Genomic DNA, 20,233 nt, shown 5'->3' on the forward strand with positions numbered 1-20,233 from the left:
CCCCTGTATATCTTGTGGATAGAGAGGTAGTCACAGCCCGCCCCCTGTATATCTTATGTATAGAGAGGTAGTCACAGCCCGCCCCCTGTATATCTTGTGTATAGAGAGGTAGTCACACCCCGCCCCCTGTATATCTTGTGTATAGAGAGATAGTCACACCCCGCCCCCCTGTATAGCTTGTGTATAGAGAGGTAGTCACAGCCCAGCCCCCTGTATAACATCACTGATATAATGACATGTCATCACACACACTACCACAATAAGACGCTGACTCCAAATCACAATATATATTTTTTTAATATTAATAATAAACATGTTAATGTTAGAAAAGTAGTCAGATGAGGGCGCTGTTGCCCTCTGCTGTCAGCCATTATCCTTCTAGTCAGCTGACTGATATATATCTGTATGTGCAGAGGTCAGTGCAGGACGCTCATCTCACCTTCAGTCACATCATGGCGTCTTCTTTCTTTTACCCTATAATTGCCAGTGCTGGGTGTTCACCATTATTATCATAAAATAAATTACAGAGAAAAATATAATAAAGATCTTCAAGTAAACGCAGTGCGTGAAGTCCAGGCGTCCTCCAAGCCTAGTGGCGGCTCCAGCGCCTGTCTGGGGTCATTGCCGGTCCCTCTCTCGTTGTCACACATACTCATTGTACCTGCCAATAAGCTCGGGGCACTTATGATACATAATAATGCAGGATAATAGCGCCACCCAGGGGCCGCTCACTAATAATTCCGCTCTTTTTTGGCCATTTCATACCATGGATTCTGCAAGGGGAAAAAAAATCAAAGTTTATTGGGCTTCACCTTAAAATCACCTCCACATTTTTTTCTTTCTAATCCACTGGTGCCATAAAGTGCCAGAGAATGTCTAGTCTTCCAGTACTTATCAGCTGCTGTATGTCCTGCAGAAAGTGGTGTATTCTCTCTATTCTGACACAGTGCTCTCTGCTGCCACCTCTGTCCATGTCAGGCACTGTCAAGAGTAGTAGCAAATCCCCATAGAAAACCTCTCCTGCTCTCTAGACTGAAAAAAATAACACTTCCTGCAGGACATACAGCAGCTGAATCGGAAGACTGGATATTTTTTCATAGAAGTAAATTACAAATCTCTGGCACTTTCTGGCACCAGTTTATTTGGAAAAAAAAAATTTGGCGAACAACCCCTTTGAAGTCATGCAGTATTGGAAAAACATAGCGGATTTCTCAAAGAATTAGGCTCTCCGACTATTACTGTCATGGATACAGAAACTGCACTGAGAAAGTCATATCCCATAACATTATCCAGAATTATGGTAGGTCCTAGCGAGGAGAGAGACTATATGTGAGGGAAGTTGGTTCTGATTTTGATTACTAACTATATGTTTATTATGTTCTTTTTTTTGTTTTATGTTAAGATTGTAAACTACGTACCTCATATATACTGTATTGAATCAATCATCAGTACTTGATCATTCTGATTAACTAATTTTTCATGACATATGAAAATTATAACAAAGAAAAATAAAAGTTTGGGGGAAAAAACACATTTCTTCTAGAAAAAGAGCTACTTTTGTCCTCAGTTTGTGTGTGGTATTGCAGCTCACTTCTATTGAAGTTAATGGAGCCAAGTTGTAATACCACACACAGTCAGAGAACAGACGTGGCACTGTTTCTATGTTTTTCCAATCCTGGTGCAGTCATTAGCCACTGTGCCACTACGCACCTCATCGTAGTCCCGCTTAGGGATGTTGCGGTTATACTCCTCGTTGTCATCATATACATTGGCACCATTGTTCACCGCACCCAGATCAGGCTTAGCTTGAACTTTGGGGAAGAGCCGTATAGGGGCGGGGCTTCCATTTCCGAACGCTGTCTCATCTCTATTAATCAGCGCCGTTCTGTCTTCATATTTCTTTCCTTTCTTAGAGCTGCTGGGAAAATGTCCAGTCAGAAAGTCAGTAATATAGCAGTAAACAGGCCTAAGGCACGCTAACATGACATAGCGTGACATAGCAAGAAGGTAAATATCGGGGCAACTTGCCCTTTAAAACAGCATTGCAGTATAGTGAGTACTAGAATGGGGGCTGTTCCAGAGAACCCAGAATTATATGGTTGTGCCCAATGTGTTGTCTTTGGAGGCTCGGGAGGAGTGGAAGGGGGTGAATACTGTAATACCCAAAGTGTTTAGTGTCTCACCTGACAGCAACACCGATCACTGCACCCAGCAAGGCGAGTACCGCTACACCCAGCACTACACCAACGATGACCAGGATGAGCTGATAATCTGAGGAGGAGAAAGCAGGGGGGCAAGAGCGCAATGTTAAAATGATGAGGAAGGAGTACAAAGAGGGTATTCTCTACACAACAATAACAGACATAACAATGACCACCACGTTGTCCCCATAGCAGTGACAGTCACAGTGCCCTATACGAGTGACAGCCACAGTGCCCCATAACAGTTACAGCCACAGTGCTCTATAAAAGACACAGCTACAGTACCCCATAAGAGTGACAGCCACAGTGCTCTATTAAAGACACAGCTACAGTGCCCAACAACAGTTACAGCCACAGTGCCCCATAAGTTACAGCCACAGTGCCCCATAGCAGTGACAGCCACTGTGCTCTATAAGAGTGACAGCCACAGTGCTCTATAAGAGTGACAGCCACAGTGCCCCATAGCAGTGACAGCCACAGTGCTCTATAAGAGTGACATCTACAGTACCCCATAAGAGTGACAGCCACAGTGCTCTATAAGAGTGACAGCTACAGTGCTCTATAACAGTGACAGCCACAGTGCCCCATAACAGTGACAGCCACAGTGCCCCATAGCAGTGACAGCCACAGTGCCCCATAGCAGTGACAGCCACAGTGCTCTATAAGAATGACATCTACAGTACCCCATAACAGTTACAGCCACAGTGCCCCATAGCAGTGACAGCCACAATGCTCTATAACAGTGACAGCTACAGTGCCCCATAACAGTTACAGCCACAGTGCCCAATAACAGTGACAGCCACAGTGCTCTATAACAGTGACAGCTACAGTTCCCCATAACAGTGACAGCTACAGTGCCCAATAACAGTGACAGACACAGTGCCCCATAACAGTGACAGCCACAGTGCCCAATAACAGTGACAGCCACAGTGCTCTATAACAGTGACAGCTACAGTTCCCCATAACAGTGACAGCTACAGTGCCCAATAACAGTGACAGACACAGTGCCCCATAACAGTGACAGCCACAGTTCCCCATAACAGTGACAGCTACAGTGCCCCATAACAGTTACAACCACAGTGCCCAATAACTGTGACAGCTACAGTGACTCATAAGAGTGACAGCCAAAGTATCCCATAACAGTAACAGCCACAGTGACTCATAAGAGTGACAGATAAAGTTCCCCATAACAGTGACAGCCACAGTGCTTTATAGGAGTGACACCTATAGGGAGAGACAGGAAGCAGACCATCACTGTCATGATTGTTGTGATTCAACATGTTGATCAGTCAACATCAATCAGCCGACATTGTGCGTGCCGGCTGATCGGTTCCTTTTAACACAACTTATTAGACCAAATGATTATCGTCCGAATCTGCCAGTAATCAGCCAAATACAGCTGATAATCACCTGGTGTAATAGGGCCCTAACAGTGACAGCCACAGTACACCATAACAGTGATGGCCAGAGTGCCCCTATAACAGTGACCATAACAGTGATGGCCAGAGTGCCCCTATAACAGTGACCATAACAGTGATGGCCAGAGTGCCCCTATAACAGTGACCATAACAGTGATGGCCAGAGTGCCCCTATAACAGTGACCATAACAGTGATGGCCAGAGTGCCCCTATAACAGTGACCATAACAGTGATGGCCAGAGTGCCCCTATAACAGTGACCATAACAGTGATGGCCAGAGTGCCCCTATAACAGTGACCATAACAGTGATGGCCACAGTGCTCCTATAACAGTGACCATAACAGTGATGGCCAGAGTGCCCCTATAACAGTGACCATAACAGTGATGGCCACAGTGCTCCTATAACAGTGACCATAACAGTGATGGCCACAGTGCCCCTATAACAGTGACCACCACAGTACATCATAACAGTGACAGCCACAGTTACTCATAAGACTGACAGCCATGGTGCCCCCATAACAGTGACCACCACAGTACACCATAATAGTGATGGCCATGCTGCCTTATTACAGTGACATCAATGATTCCCACATATAAAAATGACAGCCTTAGTATCCTCATAACACAGCCATGGTGCCCCATAGAAGTGGCAGCCATCATGTCCCCATACCAGTGACAACCACATTGTCTGCTCTCTTTTGCTGTACTACTAGCTGTCACATGGAACAATGTTTCTGCCCCCTGTGGTCCCTATACAGAGTATGAGCTCCCTGCAGATACTCACTGTCCTCACAGTTTACTCCAGAATATCCAAAGTCACATCTGCAAGAAAATAAGAAGGCTGGTGAGAGGGTGAAGAGGAGCTGCTGCTGCATTGTTTTATATATGTGTATAATGTTAAATTGTTGCACTAGATTGCCGTCATGTTACACTGTTGCATTTCGGTTATTTGCGTCATTGTGTTACATTGCGTTATCTTATTGCATTATTATACACTGTTAGATTGTGTTACCTTATTGGATTATTACACATTGTTACATTGTGTTACCTTATTGCATTATTATGTAGTGTTATGCCGTGTTCCATTCTATCTTGTTGCATTGCTAAATTGTGTTATCTTCTTATGTAGTGTTATCACAGTGATATTGTGTGGTGTGTCCGGACTCACCCCTATTACACAGGACGATTATCGTTCAAAAAATCGTTATATCATTCGGATTGAAACGATAATCATTTCGTGCAACTGCAGGCAAAAAATAAACGACTAACAAGAAATCGTTGATCGCTTGTTTGGACCTGGACCTAAAATCATTGTTCATACTTTGGCGAATCGTTCACAACTCGGTGTAATAACACGTGCTTCGGTCGCTACCATAGGTGCTGTAGGTGTAATACCTCTGAAGGGAACGATCAGCAAGGACAGGGCGACCGCAAGTAACGATCATCGTTCAGTGTAATTGGGTAAACAATTTCAGGTCGCTTGCCAAAGCGATTGTTTATTGTCAAAATATCGCTTGATCTAATAGGACCCTTAGACTTTAATATCTTTTGTACATAAAAGTTACATCTTGCTGTTTGTGTGGGTGCACAGTACGTTTGTATCCACAGGACTCACTTCTGACATGTGTCCTTGTTTATCTTGTATCCAGGGCGGCAGTCACAGCTTGAAACAGACTTGGAGTCTAGATTGCAGTATCTTGTGTTATCCAGGTAACAGTCAGGCGAACAATCTGAAACATAGAAGAGCGATACCTATAAGACCAGGCCCACCATATGTTGTTACCTGAAGAGGAGAGCTGGACGCTCTGGGCGGAGAGCTTTGTTACAACCAACATCACCGCCCGGACAGGAGTCCTGATGGAGCAGGTAATGTAATATAACTGAGCACACCTTCCATCCAAAAGTCTTGGGGACAGTGGGCTGTAATGGCAGCTATACAGGTTGTCACCCAGCTTTGCCAGCTAGAGAGGTACAGCACGGGGTAAATGGTGGCCGGGTCTCACCTCTGCAGGTTGTCACTGCATGTTCTACAGAGGAGGAATAAAACCCATTCAGACAAGTGCATGTAGCTCCCTGACCATCCGGTGTTGGTTGACATTCTGTAGTTGCTTCGTCACAGTAGAATCCATTACAGATGGTTCGAGCTGCAAGAGAGGAGATGACAATCAATGGGGGATCCCTGCGCCATGACATGTCCAAGACGTGAGATCATATCACTTCATATATCACATATAACGATCATCTGCTACACCCTGCCTCTTACTCCAGTCACCTCCAGAGCTGCACTCACTATTCTGCTGTTACATTCTGCCTCATACTCCAGTCACCTCCAGAGCTGCACTCACTATTCTGCTGTTACATCCTGCCTCATACACCAGTCACCCACAGAGCTGCACTCACTATTCTGCTGTTACATTCTGCCTCATACTCCAGTCACCTCCAGAGCTGCACTCACTATTCTGCTGTTACATCCTGCCTCATACACCAGTCACCCACAGAGCTGCACTCACTATTCTGCTGTTACATCATGTCTTATCCTCCAGTCACCTCCAGAGCCGCAGGATTAGTGGATGTAGACAATCCCTCCATGTTTAGGCTATGTTCACACAACATATTTTTTCGTATTTCTACGGCCGTTATTGCCGATTGCAACAACGGTCGTAGGTAATATGAAAAAATAAGTTGGCTTGCTGTCTATAGGGTCCTGGCCGGAGCGTATACACATAGTATAGCGGCGCCGCAAATAACTGACATGTCAGTTTTTTGTGGCCGCTATTCATTGAACAGAAAGCTCTGTCAGTGCACACCATGAAGTGAGCGGCTTCATAGTGTGCTGTGGTGAGTTCTGATGCGGGCGCGCGCGGATGTGCCCACATCAGAACTCTGCGGCGTGGAAGATCATCCGGCCCGTACTACAGTACCGGCTGGGATGATCTTTTCAGAGACTGGCCGCTCCGTGACCCGGGTCACGGAACGGCTGATCTCTTACGCCATGTGAACATGGCCTTAATGTGGATTCTGTATACTGGAAGGTATAGGTGTGGGTAGTGTCTGAGTTGCCATGTTGTACACTGGACACTTACCACTATACTCTGCCACTTGAAGGTTTTTCTTTATGGCATCAGTTACTTCGGCTTCGGTCAGCTTTGTGCCCGTTGAGAACAGTTGAGTCACTTTGGCGCTAACATCTGTGACGCTTCGTCTGTTTCTTGTTTGAGATTTGGATGCAACAGCGCTAAAAGAGAAAAGCTGAGGTCAGGTAATGGCGGACAGGGGGTAACTGGGCGTGGTATGGCAGGGCATACAAGGGGTACCAGGGGGTGGTATGGCAGGGCGAACGCAATTACCAATAATCAGTGTATAGATACAAATGCAATTGCCAATAATCACAGTGTATAGATACGACCACAATCACAGGGTATAGATACAAACACAATTACCAATAATCACAGTGTATAGATACAAATGCAATTACTATGGCATTAATGACTTTCATTTATCTTCTTGTCTAAACGCCTGTTGTTTACAAGAGAAAGTTGTTTGCTAAACAAGCGTTTAATCAATTTATCTGTTTGTGTAAGAGGACCCTTAGCTGGAGTCCAGCACAGAAGTAACAGGGTGGGTGACAGGGCAGATGTCAGGGAGGGTAGATGTCAGGGAGGGTAGATGTCAGGGAGGGTAGATGTCAGGGAGGGCAGGGTGGGTGTACAGTCAACTCTACAGTATACTGGGTAGGTTTCCTTGGGAGTGGCTGTCAAGTATTGGGGGGTGTTTGGAGGAGTGGCTGTCAGGTATTGGGGGGTGTTTGGAGGAGTGGCTGTCAGGTATTGGGGGGTGTTTGGAGGAGTGGCTGTCAGGTATTGGGGGGTTGTTAGGAGGAGTGGCTGTCAGGTATTGGGGGGTGTTTGGAGGAGTGGCTGTCAGGTATTGGGGGGTGTTTGGAGGAGTGGCTGTCAGGTATTGGGGGGTGTTTGGAGGAGTAGCTGTCAGGTATTGGGGGGGTGTTTGGAGGAGTGGCTGTCAGGTATTGGAGTGTTGTTTGGAGGAGTGGTTGTCAGGTATTGGGGGTTGTTAGGAGGAGTTGCTTTCAGGTATTGGGGGGTTGTTAGGAGGAGTGGTTGTCAGGTATTGGGGGGTTGTTAGGAGGAGTGGCTGTCGGGTTTTAGAGAGGTGTTTGGAGGAATGGCTGTCAGGTATCGGGGGGTGTTTGGAGGAGTGGCTGTCAGGTTTTGGGGGGGTGTTTGAAGGAATGGCTGTCAGGTATTGGGGGTTGTTTGGAGGAGTGGTTGTCAGGTATTGGGGAGTTGTTAGGAGGAGTGGCTGTCAGGTATTGGGTGGTTGTTTGGAGGAGTGGCTGTCAGGTATTGGGGGGGTGTTAGGATGAATAGCTGTCAGGTATTGGGGGGTTGTTGGGAGGAGTGGCTGTCAGGTATTGGGGGGTTGTTAGGAGGAGTGGCTGTCAGGTATTGTGGGTTGTTATGAGGAGGGGCTGTCAGGTATTGGGTGGTTGTTAGGATGAGTGGCTGTCAGGTATGGGGGGGGGTGTTTGGAGGAGTGTCTGTCAGGTATTGGGGGTTGTTAGGAGGAGTTGCTGTCAGGTATTGGGGGGTTGTTAGGAGGAGTGGCTGTCAGGTATTGGGGGGGTTGTTTGGAGGAGTGGCTGTCAGGTATTGGAGTGTTTGGAGGAGTGGCTGTCGGGAATTGGGAAGGTGCTTGGAGGAGTGGCTGTCAGGTATTGGGGGGGGTGTTTGGAGGAGTGGCTGTCAGGTATTTGAGTGTTGTTTGGAGGAGTGGTTGTCAGGTATTGGGGGTTGTTTGGAGGAGTGGCTGTCAGGTATTGGGGGGTGTTTGGAGGAGTGGCTGTCAGGTTTAGGGGGGTTGTTAGGAGGAGTGGCTGTCAGGTTTCGGGGGGGGGGGGGTGTTTGGAGGAGTGGCTGTCAGGTATTGGGGGGGGGGTTTGGAGGAGTGGCTGTCAGGTATGGGGGGTGTTAGGAGGAGTGGCTGTCAGGTATTGGGGGGGGATGTTTGGAGGAGTGGCTGTCAGGTATTGGGAAGGTGTTTGGAGGAGTGGCTGTCAGGTATTGGAGTGTTGTTTGGAGGAGTGGCTGTCAGGTATTGGAGGGTTGTTAGGAGGAGTGGCTGTCAGGTATTGGAGGGTTGTTAGGAGGAGTGGTTGTCAGGTTTAGGGGGGTTGTTAGGAGGAGTAGCTGTCAGGTATTGGGAAGGTGTTTGGAGGAGTGGCTGTCAGGTATTGGAGGGTTGTTAGGAGGAGTGGCTGTCAGTTTTTTTTTGGGGGGGGGGGGGGGGGTGTTAGGAGGAGTGGCTGTCAGGTATTGGGAAGGTGTTTGGAGGAGTGGCTGTCAGGTATTGGAGGGTTGTTAGGAGGAGTGGCTGTCAGTTGTTTTTTTTTGGGGGGGGGGGGTTTGGAGGAGTGGCTGTCGGGAATTGGGAAGGTGCTTGGAGGAGTAGCTGTCAGGTATTGGGGGGGTGTTTGGAGGAGTGGCTGTCAGGTATTGGAGTGTTGTTTGGAGGAGTGGCTGTCAGGTATTGGGGGTTGTTAGGAGGAGTGGCTGTCAGGTATTTGGGGTTGTTTGGAGGAGTGGCTGTCAGGTATTGGGGGGGTGTTTGGAGGAGTGGCTGTCAGGTATTGGGGGTTGTTAGGAGGAGTGGCTGTCAGGTATTTGGGGTTGTTTGGAGGAGTGGCTGTCAGGTATTGGAGTGTTTGGAGGAGTGGCTGTCAGGTATTGGGGGTTGTTAGGAGGAGTTGCTGTCAGGTATTGGGGGGTTGTTAGGAGGAGTGGCTGTCAGGTTTCGGGGGGGGGGTGTTTGGAGGAGTGGCTGTCAGGTATTGGGAGGGGGTTTGGAGGAGTGGCTGTCAGGTATTGGGGGGGGGTGTTAGGAGGAGTGGCTGTCAGGTATGGGGGGGTGTTTGGAGGAGTGGCTGTCAGGTATGGGGGGGGTGTTAGGAGGAGTGGCTGTCAGGTATTGGGGGGGGGGGTGTTTGGAGGAGTGGCTGTCAGGTATTGGGAAGGTGCTTGGAGGAGTGGCTGTCAGGTATTGGGAAGGTGCTTGGAGGAGTGGCTGTCAGGTATTGGAGTGTTGTTTGGAGGAGTGGCTGTCAGGTATTGGAGGGTTGTTAGGAGGAGTGGTTGTCAGGTTTAGGGGGGTTGTTAGGAGGAGTAGCTGTCAGGTATGGGGGGGGTGTTTGGAGGAGTGGCTGTCAGGTATTGGGGGGGTGTTTGGAGGAGTGGCTGTCAGGTATTGGAGTGTTGTTTGGAGGAGTGGCTGTCAGGTATTGGAGGGTTGTTAGGAGGAGTGGTTGTCAGGTTTAGGGGGGTTGTTAGGAGGAGTGGCTGTCAGGTATGGGGGGGGTGTTTGGAGGAGTGGCTGTCAGGTATTGGGGGGGGTGTTTGGAGGAGTGGCTGTCAGGTATTGGGGGGGGTGTTTGGAGGAGTGGCTGTCAGGTATTGGAGTGTTGTTTGGAGGAGTGGCTGTCAGGTATTGGAGGGTTGTTAGGAGGAGTGGTTGTCAGGTTTAGGGGGGTTGTTAGGAGGAGTAGCTGTCAGGTATTGGGAAGGTGTTTGGAGGAGTGGCTGTCAGGTATTGGAGGGTTGTTAGGAGGAGTGGCTGTCAGGTTTATTTTTTTTTTTGTGGGGGGGGGGGGGGGTGTTAGGAGGAGTGGCTGTCAGGTATTGGGGGGGTGTTAGGAGGACTGGCTGTCAGGTATAGGAGGGTCCTCTCTGCACTCCCATCATCCTCTCTGCACTCCTATCATCCTCTCTGCACTCCCATCGTCCTCTCGGCACTCTCATCGTCCTCTCGGCACTCTCATCGTCCTCTCGGCACTCTCATCGTCCTCTCGGCACTCTCATCGTCCTCTCGGCACTCTCATCGTCCTCTTGGCACTCCCATCATCCTTTCAGCACTCACCTCATCTTTAGTACGACTGTGCCCAGATAATCTTGTTGACCTGTAAATGAGACCGCAGACTGTGGAGAGAAAACCAGATCATCTCTATTACTAATCACTCTGTATCACTGACAACCACCTCACTCTATTACTGCTGGTAACCAGCCCCTATATCCTGTCTGATAGGTAGTCACAGTCCCGCCCCCTGTATGACATCACTGATATAATAGGTGTGTAATAGGTGTAATAACTATGGGCGCTCTTACCACATTTAGCACCTCCCTATATAGTGCAGTGTACGCCTCGGATGCTGGGCTGGAATCAAAGGTTACCCCTTTTAATATGAATTCACCATAGAAGCTTTTACCTAAAGGAGAAGAACATGGATTACATATAAGCAGCACACAGATTACATACCAATCACATATAGATAACTCATAGATGGCATACAGTATATATATATATATATATATATATCACATATAGACAACAGATTACTTACCGATCACATATAGACAATGCATAGATTGCATACAGTATTTCTATATCACATATAAATAACTCATAGATTGCATACAGTATATATATATATCACATATAGATAACTCATAGCTAGCATACAGTTTATATATCGCTTATAGGTAACACACAAATTACATTTAAATAGCACATAGATTACCTACAGATCACATAAAGATAACTAATAGGTTGCAGAATGGCCCTGCAACCCCAATGTCACAGGACCAAACCCACTGCCCCACACCCACCCACAAGGTCTTACTTCTTACCAATGCACCAGCAGGTAGAATGGGAGAAAGAGGAGGTACTTACCATGTGTACACAGGTGCTTCCTGCTAATTGGGGTTACATGGGTTTTACAAGGAGGAGTGCTAGCCACTCAGAAAGGGGAGAACATATAAAATACAACCTTGGCGGCCGCCTTCTGCACCTATGGGGTGTGGGGGAGCCCAGTGGGTTTGGTCCTGTGACAGTGGGGTTGCAGGGCCATTCTTTTTTTCTCTAGGTTAGATTATATATATATATATATATATATATATATATATATATATATATATATATAAAACAGATTACATATATAACACACAGATTACATGTAGATTATGCACAGAATATATATATATATATAACACATAGATTATAGAGACAAATTGCATATAAATAACACAGATCATATATATATATATATATATATATATATATATATATATATATATAGATAGATAGATAGATAGATTAGATTTGATAACACACAGATTACATCAATGGGATTCCCAGAATTCTTACAACTCTCTGTACAGTCCAGCAGGTGGCGCTGCAAGGTAACAAACGCCCAACACCAGGTTCTACAACTTGTGACTGTCTTAATTGCTATAGAGTCCCTCTTGCTCTGACAACGTGAACATACAGGGCATCTACTGTTTGTATATCTGTCTATCATTGCTGTGGATAACCACAGGAGCCCAGGCATGATGGGAATTTTAGTTATTCAACAGCTGGAGGGCCTGAGTTTGACCCCCCCTGATTTAGACATAGCATGGTGGCCCATATCTGTATGGTTTTCTGATCTAACACCCCTACACTGCCCCTCCAATAAGTGGCTCTCTATATTTTAGAACTGCAACACCCAGCATGCTCTGTTGGCCACTGTCAGGCTTTAAGGCTTGCTAGGTGGCTGCAGGCACAGTCACTGCGCTTACCTCCTGTGCAGGTTTTGTTAGTCACGTCATAGCGATAGTTGAGAGGACACTGACACTCGTAGGTGTCGTAGAGCTGGAGGCAGGTGGAGCCTTTCCCACAGGGGTTGTCTGAACAGGATGGCGGCTCTGCGGAGAAATGCAAATACACATAGCAGTGATGTCACAGGTAGAGATTATATGGATATTACAGAGTACGCTGCAGAGATCCCCACTCTTCACTATATATCACTGCTTACTGTCAGTCATCCATGTCTACATCCAGAGACCTAACAGTTATCACAGCTGAGGCTTTGTTATGGTGCGTTCACACCTACAGGATCTGCAGCTAATTTTCTGTAGCAGATTTCATTTAAATAACTAAACACAGCATCAAATCTGCTGCAGATCTGCTGCAGATCCTGTAGGTGTGAACGCACGTATTACTCTGAACACCAGACTCATACATATTGTAAGAAACAGGACAGGGGAGAGATTTGTGCTGCTGACTAGAGATGAGCGAACTGCTCGGACTTTCGGTCCGAAAGCAGTTCGCTCTCTCATCATGTCTTTGATCCCGGCCTCATAGTTGCGATCCCGCGAATATGCGGCCAGGATATTCCAGGGAATCGCTGTTGAATTCCCTAGAATATCCTGGCCGCATATTCGAGGGATTGCAATTATGTGGCCGGGATCAAAGGCATAATGAGAGAGTGCTGACTTTTGGTCCGACGGTCCGCTCATCCCTACTGATGACCTCGGTGTCCCCCAGACCTTGGCTTTTTAGCTGTTCGGCTGTCAGGGCATGATGGGAGTTGTAGTTTTGCAACAGCTGGGGGGCCATAGGTTGGGGAACACTAATCTAGATTCATACATTGTAAACTCAGTCATATTAGGCTTAAAGAGGTATTCCAGCAACAACAACAAAAATATTTCAAATGTCAAGTCTTCCAGTATTTAACAGCTGCTGTATCTCCTGCGTGTATTCTCTTCAGTCTGACACAGTGCTCTCTGCTGCCACCTCTGTCTATGTCATGAACTATCCAGAGCAGCAGCAAATCCCCATAGAAAACTTCTCCTGCTTTCTAAACTGGAAAGAATACACCACTCCCTACAGGTCGTACAGCAGCTGATAAGTACTGGAAGACTGGAGATTTTTTAATAGAAGGAAATTAAAAATGTCTAACACTTTCTGGCTCCAGTTGATTTGAAAGATTTTTTTGTGTGAACTTCCCCTTTAAAAGCGGCGATCAGCTGATGAACAAGAGGTTTGTCAGTTGATCAATGAACCTCATACACAGGCTGATTATCGGCAATGATCGTTCTTGACATATGTTACGGGGCTTTTAGGCCTCATCCACACATCTGTGTGCTAGACACAGTCTGTGATACATAGTCATGGTCTGTGCACTTGGATCGTGTAAGACAGAGATGGGGAACCTTCATCCCTCCAGCTGTTGCAAAACTACAATTCCCATCTTACCTTTGGCAGGGCCAAAGGTTCCTCATCCCCGGTTAAAGGTAAGCGACATGTGACATCCACATCTGTCTGATGGCACTTACTGGCGGTGGTCACGGAAGCGGTGCTCTTCTCTGTGGTGGTGTCACTAGGGTTATTTGTCTTCGGTGTTCCTGATGTTTTTGTATCCAGCATCATTGTGGGGTTTGAGATATCTGTCACATTCTGATTTGTGCCCTCTGTAGGAGTTACACTTGTGGTCTTTGCACTGTCTGTGTCACTCACGCTCCCTGGAGTTTTACTTGTACTTGTGGCGGTTGCATTGTCTGAGGAACTCCCATTTGCACTTGTGATTGCGCTCTGTGTAGTATTTGCACTTATAATTGTGCTCTGTGTAGTATTTGCACTTGTGATTGCGCTCTGTGTAGTATTTGCACTTGTGATTGTGCTCTCTGTACTATTTGCACTTGTGATTGTGCTCTGTGTAGTATTTGCACTTGTGATTGTGCTCTCTGTACTATTTGCACTTGTGATTGTGCTCTCTGTACTATTTGCACTTGTGGTTGTGCTCTGTGTAGTATTTGCACTTGTGGTTGTGCTCTGTGTAGTATTTGCACTTGTGGTTGTGCTCTCTGTACTATTTGCACTTGTGATTGTGCTCTCTGTACTATTTGCACTTGTGGTTGTGCTCTGTGTAGTATTTGCACTTGTGGTTGTGCTCTGTGTAGTATTTGCACTTGTGGTTGTGCTCTCTGTACTATTTGCACTTGTGTTCGCTGCATTAACTGCCAAAAAAAGAACAAAATCTCCTGGTTAATAATAATAAAAATAATAACAACAATATTGATGATGAGAATGAGGAGAGTGATGAGGATGATGAGAGAGAGAATGAGCATGAAGGAGAATAAAAAGAATGATTAAGGGAAGAATGATGAGGATTATATTAATGATGATGAAAGGAGAAGTCCAGCGAAAATTTTTATTAAAGTATTGTATTGCCCTCCAAAAGTTATACAAATCACCAGTATACACTTATTACGGGAAATGCACAAAAAGTGATTTTTTTCCCTGCACTTACTACTGCATCAAGGCTTCACTTCCTGGATAACATGGTGATGTCACTTCCTGGATAACATGGTGATGTCACTTCCTGGATAACATGGTGATGTCACGACCCGACTCCCAGAGCTGTGTGGGCTGTGGCTGCTGGAGAGGATGATGGCAGAGGGATGCTCAGTGTCCCTCCAGTGCCCTGTGTCCCTCAGTGTCCCCCTGCCATCATCCTCTCCAGCAGCCACAGCCCACACAGCTCTGGGAGTCGGGTCGTGACATCACCATGTTATCCAGGAAGTGACATCACCATGTTATCCAGGAAGTGACATCACCATGTTATCCAGGAAGTGACACCACCATGTTATCCAGGAAGTGACATCACCATGTTATCCAGGAAGTGACATCACCATGTTATCCAGGAAGTGACATCACCATGTTATCCAGGAAGTGACATCACCATGTTATCCAGGAAGTGATATCACCATGTTATCCAGGAAGTGACATCACCATGTTATCCAGGAAGTGAAGCCTTGATGCAGTAGTAAGTGCAGGGAAAAAAAGCACTTTATAGGCATTTCCCGTAATAAGTGTATATTGGGGATTTGTATAACTTTTGGAGGGCAATACAATACTTTAATACAAATTTTCGCTGGACTTCTCTTTTAAGAGGAGTATTATAAAGATGATAAAAGGAGGATGTAAGGGAGGATAGATAGGAGGAGGAGAAGGATGAGGAGAATGATGATGATGATGATAATGGAGAGGATGATAAGTGAAGGATGAGGAATTAGATGAAGAGGTGTAGGAGGACAATGCTGATTATATTGGGGAGGATGATAAAGTTTATAAGAGGAGGATGATAAAGAGGATAGACAGGAGCAGGATAAGGATGAGGGAGAGAATAGTAAGAATAGAGAGGATAATAAGAGGAGGATGAAGAGGTGGAGGAGGACATTGCTGATAATGTTGGGGAGGATGATAAAGATGATTACAGGAGGATGTGAAAAGAAGATAGACAGGAGGAGGATACTAAAAGGGTAATAAAGATGAAAAGAGGAGTATGAGGATGAAAAAGGTGATGATGAACAGGAGGATAAGGAAGATGGTGATAAGAAGAGGAGAAGGAAGAGAGAGGAGGGGGTTGATGATCAAGGTGTTGATGAACAGGAGGATAAGGAAGATGATATATAACAGGAGAATCAAAAGGATGGTGCTATTGCGGAAGATGAGGATGATGATTAGAATTAGGATAATGAGATTGTTAAAAAAGATTGTAAAGATGATAAGAGGAGGATAGACAAGAGGAGGATGAGGATCATAATAGATGAAGGAGAGGATGTTAAGAGGAGGATAGACAGGAGGAGGAGGATGTAGAGGAGGTTGACAAGAGGAGGATAAGGAGGATGAAGATGATGATGATGGAGATGATAACAGGTGGATGAGGAGGTAAATAAAGAGGTGACGGAGGACAATGCTGATTATGATGGGGAGGATGATAAAGATGATAGTAGGAGGATGAGACGGATGATAAGGAGGAAGACAAGGTTGAGGAAGATGAGGAGGATGCTGAAAATAAGGATGATAAAGAGGTTAATAATGATGATAAGAGGAGGATGAGGATGAGAAGGGTGATGCTGAACAGGAGGCTAAGGAAGATGATGGAGAGGAGGATGAGAAGAATGATGGAGAGGAGGAGGAGAAGAATAATGGAGAGGAGGAGGATGTTGAGGATGATGATTAGACTTAGGATAATGAGATTGATGATGATGAGGATGAGGATGAGGATGTCCCATCAGTCAGGACAAGCAGGAAACATACAAACACCTAACAGCAGAACACCAGTAATTAACATCTACGGTAGATTTTAATACACACTAGAACATCTTAGAGGGGCACTGTCACTGAAAATCCTTCACATAGGTAGGAGTATTCAGAGGACTATGGGAGTGAGGTGCAGAGTATTCAGAGGACTATGGGAGTAAGCTACAGAGTATTCAGAGGACTATGGGAGTAAGGTACGGAGTATTCAGAGGACTATGGGAGTGAGGTGCAGAGTATTCAGAGGACTATGGGAGTAAGGTGCAGAGTATTCAAAGGACTATGGGAGTAAGCTACAGAGTATTCAGAGGACTATGGGAGTAAGGTGCTGAGTATTCAGAGGACTATGGGAGTGAGGTGCAGAGTATTCAGAGGACTATGGGAGTAAGGTGCGGAGTATTCAGAGGACTATGGGAGTAAGGTGCGGAGTATTCAGAGGACTATGGGAGTGAGGTGCAGAGTATTCAGAGGACTATGGGAGTAAGCTACAGAGTATTCAGAGGACTATGGGAGTGAGGTGCTGAGTATTCAGAGGACTATGGGAGTGAGGTGTGGAGTATTCAAAGGACTATGGGAGTAAGCTACAGAGTATTCAGAGGACTATGGGAGTAAGGTGCTGAGTATTCAGAGGACTATGGGAGTCAGGTGCAGAGTATTCAAAGGACTATGGGAGTAAGCTACAGAGTATTCAGAGTACTATGGGAGTAAGGTACAGAGTATTCAGAGGACTATGGGAGTAAGCTACAGAGTATTCAGAGGACTATGGGTGTAAGGTGCGGAGTATTTAGAGGACTATGGGTGTAAGGTGCTGAGTATTCAGAGTACTATGGGAGTAAGGTGCGGAGTATTCAGGGGACTATGGGAGTAAGGTGCAGAGTATTCAGAGGACTATGGGAGTAAGGTGCGGAGTATTCAGGGGACTATGGGAGTAAGCTACAGAGTATTCAGAGGACTATGGGAGTAAGGTACGGAGTATTCAGAGGACTATGGGAGTAAGGTGCTGAGTATTCAGAGGACTGTGGGAGTAAGGTGCAGAGTATTCAGAGGACTATGGGAGTAAGCTACAGAGTATTCAGAGGACTATGGGAGTAAGCTACAGAGTATTCAGAGGACTATGGGAGTAAGCTACAGAGTATTCAGAGGACTATGGGAGTAAGGTGCGGAGTATTCAGAGGACTGTGGGAGTAAGGTGCAGAGTATTCAGAGGACTATGGGAGTAAGGTGCGGAGTATTCAGAGGACTATGGGAGTAAGGTGCAGAGTATTCAGAGGACTGTGGGAGTAAGGTGCGGAGTATTCAGAGGACTATGGGAGTAAGCTACAGAGTATTCAGAGGACTGTGGGAGTAAGGTGCGGAGTATTCAGAGGACTATGGGAGTAAGCTACAGAGTATTCAGAGGACTGTGGGAGTAAGGTGCGGAGTATTCATGGGGGATAGGGGAGTAAGGTTCGGAGTATTCAGGGGACTATGGGAGTAAGGTACAGAGTATTCAGGGGACTATGAGAGTAAGGTACAAAGTATTTAGCGGCTGTCTTTTTATGTACACTTTATTGCCCTATAATCGCAATAGCCGGTGACGCAGATCTTCTCACCCGGGCGCTCGTCTTATCTTGTTGACTTCAACTTGTTTATCCCGTGCTGATGGCCGCAATAAACGTGCATTGACGTCACTATTTCAGATTATTGACCCCTAAGACTTTCACAGCCGCCATGTTGTTAACACAGCTACTCGGTGAACAGTAATCCCAGCATAAAGCAATTCCCCACCTACTAACAGGTTCCATGGCCGGTGATGTGTAACTCCTGTACTTTACATTTCACAAGATCCTATACACCCTTTATGAAAGCGAACCGACCGGTGGGATCAGCCAACAGTATAAGGTTATGGGGGCCTCCTGACTCTTCCCCGATCTCCACCAAATCGCCTTATGTTATCATTACAATTCACATCCAGAGCTGCATTCAAAATTCTGTTACTACATTCACACCCAGAGCTGCATTCACTACTCTAAGGGTAGCTTCACACGGGCGGGCTCGCAGCGAGATTCTCGCTGCGAGCCCGGCAGGTCCTGGCAGTTCCCATAAACTACATACTTGCTGCGGACCGCAGCGAGTATGTAATTGTACCGCGCTTAACTCCTTCTACTCCCGCCCGGCTCCCCCGCTGTAAGCAGCATACATTACCTGTCCTTGCTGCTCGGGTCCGGCGTCCTGCTCTCCCGTCCGGCCAATTAGTGTGTTGCCCAGCCGCAGCCACTGATTGGCCGGGCGGGAGAGCAGGACGCCGGACCCGTGCAGCAAGGACAGGTAATGTATGCTGCTTACAGCGGGGGAGCCGGGCGGGAGTAGAAGGAGTTAAGCGCGGTACAATTACATACTCGCTGCGGTCCGCAGCAAGTATGTAGTTTATGGAAACTGACAGGACCTGCCGGGCTCGCAGCGAGAATCTCGCTGCGAGCCCGCCCGTGTGAAGCTACCCTAACACTACATTCACATCCAGAGCTGCTTTCACAATTCTGCTTTTCTGTCTCCCCGCTGACCTCTGCTGGTTGAGTGTCTGTATTGCACTTTGCTGTGCTGCATTGACAGATATGTAGTGTTTCCACCAGGGACCGGACAGTAATCGGATACATCTCCTAATACACATCTCAGCAGAGAGCAGTGCATTATGGGATCTCAGGTAAGCTGTCAGGGGTGCGTCTGTCACCCTGTAGTGAAGGCAGTATTATAACAAGTGAAGAGAAGATACTGAACGGCTACATAGGGTGGGGGAGAGCTTGGCTACCACATCATTCTTCTTATACGTTTCCGTAGAACAATCATCTGAATAAGCCACCTGCAGTTGTCAGGGCATGCTGAGGGTTGTAGTACCTCTGCTCTGTATATTAGCACTACAGTAACAGTTTCCCATCATCTCGACATGTCAGAAATTTTATAATACATAGATATAATATATCACTGCCTACAGAGGTGGTGGTGGTGGTGGGGGGGGGGTATATGGCAAAAATTAAATGTCTCCCCTGTATCCATGTGACTCTTGCCCATAGGCCCCCTCATGACCTGTCACATCTACTTTTCTTACCTTCTAGTCCTGGGATGACCAGAAAAATCAGACAAAAAGCGACAACTCCCCTCATGTCTGCTGCCTACGAAGCCACCGAGTACTGACTGCCCGGAGGAGGCGCCGCGACTTCTTATAGGTCCAGAGTTCACACCTGACGTCAGACGCTAATTACCCTGCGGTTGATAATTAATGGTGGGATGGATACATGAAGCACAAGAGATGTGACAAGCGACCGACCAAGCGCGCCGCACTCAACACAGCCATCGCTGATAAGGTTATTATAGCAATAATAATAATGGTGATAATAACTGTTATAATAATATTCCGTTACTTATCTGTTATATTCAGATGATTCAGAACTAATTGTAACGGAAACGGCTGTATGCAAAGAAATATGCAGATTTTTGTGCTGTGTATACCACCCGTATAGACAGTGTAACCCCATAACTTATGATCGGGGACATTACAGGGTTAACACCATGATGGTATGAGCGAGCGGACTTTGGTCACACTGCCTTATACTCCGATAACAATCTTTATAGATGTCATTAATGTCCAGGAAGCAAGGTCTATTTATATCACCATGTCACAGGAGAGATAAGGCCCGCACCTCATGT

At 46.5% G+C, this 20,233-nt stretch overlaps 1 protein-coding gene across 2 annotated transcripts; it reads right to left on the reverse strand.

Annotated features, from left to right (window-relative positions):
• Positions 1-278: 278 nt before the first annotated feature.
• MUC13 (mucin 13, cell surface associated) lies at positions 279-19,739 on the reverse strand. Of its 2 annotated transcripts, none has more exons than XM_069982478.1 (12): positions 19,635-19,739; positions 13,786-14,466; positions 12,247-12,372; positions 10,795-10,895; positions 10,550-10,608; positions 6,703-6,854; positions 5,623-5,763; positions 5,235-5,349; positions 4,404-4,441; positions 2,184-2,271; positions 1,711-1,915; positions 279-773 (listed from the first exon to the last, which is right to left on the reverse strand). In XM_069982478.1, the coding sequence occupies exons 1-12, from the start codon at positions 19,687-19,689 to the stop codon at positions 732-734; spliced, it is 1,803 nt and encodes a 600-aa protein (XP_069838579.1). In that variant the 5' UTR covers positions 19,690-19,739; the 3' UTR covers positions 279-731. The 2 variants fall into 2 exon arrangements, with proteins under 2 accessions (XP_069838579.1, XP_069838578.1); XM_069982477.1 differs by having other exon boundaries at positions 1,711-1,918.
• Positions 19,740-20,233: the final 494 nt, after the last annotated feature.

This window comes from Dendropsophus ebraccatus, chromosome 9, assembly GCF_027789765.1.
Source record: "Dendropsophus ebraccatus isolate aDenEbr1 chromosome 9, aDenEbr1.pat, whole genome shotgun sequence".
Taxonomy (NCBI): domain Eukaryota; kingdom Metazoa; phylum Chordata; class Amphibia; order Anura; family Hylidae; genus Dendropsophus; species Dendropsophus ebraccatus.